At 65.2% G+C, this 6,000-nt stretch overlaps 1 protein-coding gene across 2 annotated transcripts in view; it reads left to right on the top strand.

The window, feature by feature from the left end:
* Window positions 1-6,000, top strand: part of LPCAT1 (lysophosphatidylcholine acyltransferase 1) — a 42,868-nt gene that overhangs the window by 23,637 nt on the left and 13,231 nt on the right. For both annotated transcript variants that reach the window (XR_005529464.1, XM_039237999.1), the window contains exons 4-7: window positions 1,692-1,804; window positions 2,801-2,861; window positions 3,385-3,443; window positions 5,335-5,369. Coding sequence is in view for 1 of the 2 variants with exons in the window: in XM_039237999.1 (XP_039093930.1) it covers window positions 1,692-1,804; window positions 2,801-2,861; window positions 3,385-3,443; window positions 5,335-5,369 (268 nt within the window). In the remaining variant the exon portion in view is untranslated. The remainder of the gene's footprint in view (window positions 1-1,691; window positions 1,805-2,800; window positions 2,862-3,384; window positions 3,444-5,334; window positions 5,370-6,000) is intronic.

The raw sequence follows: 6,000 nt of genomic DNA, 5'->3' as shown, positions 1-6,000 counted from the left end.
CCCCCTCCCCCCGGGAGTGAGCCCCCCCCGTGAGCCCCCCTCCCCCCGGGAGTGAGCCCCCCCCGTGAGCCCCCCTCCCCCCGGGAGTGAGCCCCCCCGTGAGCCCCCCTCCCCCCGGGAGTGAGCCCCCCGACTGGAGGGAGCAGGTCGGGCAGGTCACACCCACGGGACTTAGGTGCTTGTCCTGGGGTCTGTCCTGTCCCGCTCGCGGCTCCTGTGCCGCGTCCCTTCGCCGGCACACGCGTCCTCTGATGTCGGGACGTGCCGCTGTGCCCTCGGTTCCGTACCACACGGGGCGCCCGTGTCTGGGGACAGCTCCGTAGCTGTGTCCCAGGGCACCGGGTCCCGTACCAGAGGCCCGGCCGTGCAGGTGTCCCCAGGCCTGGTGACAAATTACCCAAGTGGGGGCTTCGAAGGGCAGGAGCTCGCGCCCTGCTCTGGAGCCAGGAGTCCAAGGCCGGGTGCCCGAGGGCCGCCCCCCCTCCAAGGGCCTGCAGGAACCTCCTTCCTCCCTCTTCCGACTCCTGGTGGCCCCATGCCCTCGTCACCGGCCACCTCTGTGTGTGTCTCTTGCAAGGACGCCTGCCCTGGGTGGTCCGGGGGCCTCCTCTTCAGACCCGTAACCGGTCACATCTGCAAACACCCTTTTCCCGAAGAAGGTTTCGTTGGCAGGTTCCGGGGGTTCAGATGTGGACGTGGGTGACACGTTGGCTCCAGGCTTCTCTCCTCACAAGTGTCCTCCCACGTTCAGACCCTCTTTCCAGACAAGAGCCCTCCTCTTGGTGGCGGGACTGCTGACCCCGCCCCCAACAGGGCCCCTGTGGCGCGTGGCGGGGCTGCCTGAGTGTCCTGGAGCGCCCGTGACAGGGCCCCAGGCCGGGGGGCTAAAGACGGCGGGTGTCCACCGTCCTGGGCCGGAAGTGCAGAGCGCAGATGTGGGCGGGGCAGGTCCTCAGGGGGATCTACGCAGCCCCCGCAGCCCCCGGAGGGTCCCCAGTCCTTGGTCTCCCTTGGCCTTCTCCCTGCATGCGTGTCTGCATCTTCTCCCTGTCTTGTGAGGACCCTGGGCCTTGGCCGGGCCCCCCTCCTCCAGCCCTGAGGACCCTGGGCCTTGGCCGGGCCCCCCCTCCTCCAGCCCTGAGGACCCTGGGCCTTGGCCGGGCCCCCCCTCCTCCAGCCCTGAGGACCCTGGGCCTTGGCCGGGCCCCCCCTCCTCCAGCCCTGAGGACCCTGGGCCTTGGCCGGGCCCCCCCTCCTCTGGTACCACCTCATCTTACCTTGAGTACATCGCAGATGCCTTGTTTCCAAATGAAGTCACAGTCATAGGTCCCTGGGGTTAGGATGACAGCCTGTGTTTTCGAGGGACACAGTCTGCCCGTAATAGGGGCTGATGGGATTTAAGCCATGTGCCTGGGCCCTTCTGACCCTGGAGCCTCCCCCCACGCCCCTCCTCTGCTAGCAGGGGTGGGGTGAGCCTTGTCCTCTCACCGGATCCTGAGGCCCAGGCCTGCAGATGCTGTGCCACCGTGGACTTGCGGGGTGCGGGGCTGCACGCCATCGTGGCGGGGGGTGTGCTCGGTGATGCCCGGTGCCCTCAGGATGGGGCCCTGACCTGCGGCCCACCCCTGGGGACCCCAGTCCTGTGGCAGAAGTGGCCCGTTCCCACACGTGTGCCCCTCCCTCCCTCGCAGCTCTGATCAAGTACATACGGCCGGTGTTCGTGTCCCGGTCGGACCAGGACTCCCGCAGGAAGACGGTGGAGGAGATCAAGAGGCGGGCGCAGTCGAACGGGCGGTGGCCGCAGGTAGCGCAGTCTCGCTTGCCTTTTGAGCAGATTTATCTGGAAAGACGTGAACTTAGAGGTAGGGCTGGGCGGTGGGGACCCAAAAGGCCAGAACCTTCCTTCCCGGGGGGCTGGATTTGTTTGGTTTCATTTTATTTTTGAGCGTGTGAATTCAAGATTGTGTTAATCTGAGGTACTTTGGGTCCTGAAATTTTAAAAGTAAAAGATGTAAGGAGACCACTGTCACGTGCATCTCGAGTTCCCAAAGCCTCTGTGTTGAAGTGCGTCTCCCCGGAAGCTCTAAGCGGTCAGAAGCCACGCCGCCGCGCTCCAGCGGTAGCGGCCCGTGTCCGCGCAGCACAGGGCTCCCAAGGGCACGCGCTGCCCAGCTGCGTGGCGCCCACGCCCATGTTGGCCGTCGGGGGCCTCGCTCATCCTGTGTGTCTTCCAGCCGACACCAAGGGGCTGGGATCCACGGGACTCTCTGGGTTCTGGATGCTCAGAAAACACTGGAAGGCCTGGCTCCCAGGACCCTGTGCCTGTGGGCAGCCCCAGGGGCCATGACCTCCAGGGTGCCTTGGCTGCTGCCCCACCGTTGAAAGCGGCTGTGGGGGGGGGAGTTTAGTTCGTATCATGTTGCTGGGGTGTGAATCCGAGTGATTGGAGCTCTGGGGGGGCCGTGTGTAACCCCCGTCTGTGGGTGTTGCTGGTCGGCCCAGCCCGCGTCCCTGTGGGCGCGTGCTCCGTGCTGGTGGCAGTCCTGTGGGCCGGCGCTCAGCACCGGGGCCTCACAGCAGCTGTGAGCACCCCCTTGTGAGCACACCCCTTGCACGCTCGAAGGAGTCCCGTGCTGTGATGCTTCCAAATTTTAGCAGAACGTCCACTCGGAAAGGAAGTCCGTGGACGCCTTCGTCTTGCGTCCCTCCTGTTTCAACAGAGCAGATTAAACATGCGAAGTAGAAGATAGATTGTATTCTGAATTGTGTCTCAAGGTTGACTTTTTCTTTTCATTTCAAGATCATGATTTTTCCAGAAGGAACGTGTACCAACAGGACCTGCCTAATTACCTTCAAGCCTGGTACGTAGTTTTCTTTTCTTTTTTTAAAAATTTTTTAACATTTTATTTATTTTTGAGAGAGAAAGAGTTAGAGAAAGTGCAAATGGGGGAGGGGCAGAGGGAGAGGGAGACGCAGGATCTGAAGCAGCTCCAGGCTCTGAGCTGTCAGCGCAGAGCCCGACGCGGGGCTTGAACCCACCAACTGTGAGTTCACGACCTGATCTGAAGTCGGACTCTTAACCGATGTAACCACCCAGGCGTCCCTGTAGTTTTCTTAATTCTACAAAGAATGTGCTCCCACATCGCCTCCCACATTTCCCACAAAAGCGCCCCGGGCTGGAGGGGCTCCTGGGTCCGCTTCCTGCGGGACGGAGCTGCCAGCCCGGGGTTTTCCCGAGTTCACGGCCGGCAGCCGCGTCCAGGCGCCCTCAAGACTAGCTACCAGGAGGCGAGGCAGAAAAGCTCACGTTAACCCCGAGGGTGGCGTGAGGAGCGCCGGCGCGGGCCCGTGGCCCGGGACCTGAGACACCGCCCTCCTCCGCAGGTGCGTTCATCCCGGGGGCCCCGGTCCAGCCTGTGGCGCTGCGGTACCCAAACAAACTGGTAAGTGTTTTCCCAGGGCCGCCATTTACCCGGAAGTGAGAATCTGAAGGTGTTTCTTGCGCCTTTCCCAATCTCCCGACGTTCCGGAACACTTCGGTTCTGGAACGTGAAGTCCTGACTCCGTGGGTGGTGCCCTTCCTCCCTGACGGGTCCTGACGTTTTCATGGGAGACAGCGCCTGCCCCCCCACCCGCCCCGGCCCCGTCCGCAGTAGCCTTTGCTGCCCGTGCAGCCGGGAAACGTTAACATGAAGCGTATTTAACTTCTGAAAGGCTGGAGGCTGCGGGAGGGAGAGCAGCGAGGGGACTCGGTATTCACACCTTTCCTGGGCGTCTGGCTCCGGGCAGAGGTGTCTGCTGCCAGGGCAGAGCAGAGCAAAGGCAGGCGCGTGTGGCGCTCAGAGCGCCTGGGTGGGCTTGACCCAGCCCAGGGCGGCCGGGAGCCCGGACGAGGCCTCGGCAGCTCCCAGGCACGGCCCCCCACGGCCCCCGCTGCCACGTCTGTCAGAGCAGCTGCAGCTGTCCCTTCCCCAGGGCCCCGGGGACCTGCTGCTCGCGTCAGGGGCTTCCCCTCGGGCGCTGGTGCTGCCCGCTGCGCCTCACTTAGCCATGACCCCCGCCGGGGGCACTTCCTTGTCCCTCGAGGGGCGTCGGGCTCTCCTGGCCAAGACCGGTCCCCAGGGCCTCGTGTGCTTGGGCCTGCCTGGGCGCTGGGTGCCCTGGGTGTGTCTTGCCGGAGGCCACGGGAGGCGGGCTTACTCCGCTGAGCTCTCTCTCTGTCCCGGTGTGTTTTCATCACAGCAGAAAGGAAACTCCGCAGTCACAGCACAGTGGGGTCTGGAGATGCTGGTGTAGATTTTGGCAGGATTATGGGCAACATCTGTGGGCATGAGGCACCTGGGGTCCCGGGCTTGCACACCAGACCCCTTGCCTGCGGCCTCAGACAGGCATAAACGGGGCTCCCAGAGCGGTCAGCGAGCAAGCCTCAGAAGCAGTAGGCACACGCGCTGGCAGGTGGCGCAACCTTGCGGTGCGTACCTGCACAGGCCTGTGCGTCAGCCGTGTGTGAGAGTGAGGCGCTCCATCGGCAGCGTGTGGAATTCTAGGTTTTCCACTTTTTAAGTTTGTTTCCTCAATGTATTTCAAGCAAGTTGCCTTTCTCGGCTTCTTCTAGCAGCATTCGGCGTGGCTGCTTTGCACTCTCTCCTCTTGGCCTGTGTCGTCGTCTTCAGCTGCATAATTTCCGGGAAAGCCACCACTGACCGCCCTGCGCCCGGGCCTAAGTGCAGGGATGGGGCGGGCCGGGCCTGCGGCCGCAGAGGCCCCTGTGGCGGGTGGGTTTCAGGAGCCCCTGGGAAGCGAGCGGGTGGCGTCGGGACTTCAGAAGAAGGAAGCCCACATGGGGGACCCGCGTCAGGGTAGAACCAGGGTGTGCGTCCTCTGGCGCCCCCACCCGGCTGCTGGCACAGCACCTAAGACCGAGGGTGGGGTGCTGGGAGCGCATAGGCCCCGCTGGGGGGGTGTCTCGCCCCTTCTCGCGGCCGGAACCTCGGGGGCAGGGGTAGGTGTGGGTTGGAATGAGCCTCACGTGGCGGGGCGGCTCACGAGGCCCCTGGACCGAAGCCGTGGGGACAGTGACCGAGGGGAGGCCACGTCTCAGGTGGACATCAGGTTTGCTGGCCTTGAAGCCGTGGGGTGGGGGGCGTGTCCAGAGTGGCCCGGAGGCGATAGCCTCCCACCAGCCCCCAGTCCGCGTAGACTGGGGAGACAGGGGACTCCAGTGTCCCGGTGAGAGACTGGCAGGTCGAGGCCAGGGCAGAGGGCGGGCGCACCGTGGAAAGAAGGGCCCACGCGGGTCGGCTGTGATTCATCCTGCTCCTTTCTTGCCCCCAGGACACCATCACGTGGACGTGGCAAGGACCCGGAGCGTAAGTGAGACGCAGCGCGCTCTTGTGCGTCGGGGGCTGCTCGTGTGGCCGGCCTGCGTCCTGGTCGCTTCCGCAAACGTGGGAACTCGCACCCGGGCCCCTCTGCTGTTTGACAGCAGTTACGTTCTGCCCCCTGTGCAAACTGGGCGTACAAGCCTGGCGTGGCTCCCACTCCTGGGTTCCAGGACCTGAGTCCATTGTGGGAAAGTACCGGCAGTGTCTTTCCTTCCCACTCGTGCCTGTCAGTTCCGTGACCACCGTCACATCCTAGGAAGTTCCTAGGAAGGGGACGGGGGAGCCGCAGGGATGGGGGGGGAGCCGCGGGGAGGAAGGGGACGGGGGAGCCGCAGGGATGGGGGGGGAGCCGCGGGGACGGGAGAGCCGCGGGGACGGGGGAGCCGCGGGGATGGGGGGGGAGCCGCGGGGCGGGGGAGCCGCGGGGACGGGGGAGCTGCGGTGACTGGGGGGGGAGCCGCGGGGACGGGGTGGGGGGAGCCGCGGGGATGGGGGGGAGCCGCAGGGACGGGGGAGCCGCGGGGACAGGGGAGTTGCGGTGACTGGGGGGGGAGCCGCGGGGACGGGGTGGGGGGAGCCGCGGGGATGGGGGGGAGCCGCGGGGACGGCCCTCCCC

This window comes from Hyaena hyaena, unplaced genomic scaffold (assembly GCF_003009895.1).
Source record: "Hyaena hyaena isolate Hyena2069 unplaced genomic scaffold, ASM300989v1 scaffold_134, whole genome shotgun sequence".
Lineage (NCBI taxonomy): Eukaryota > Metazoa > Chordata > Mammalia > Carnivora > Hyaenidae > Hyaena > Hyaena hyaena.
The sequence above is the reverse complement of the archived record's forward strand: the minus strand, read 5'-3'. Positions and strand labels throughout refer to the sequence as shown.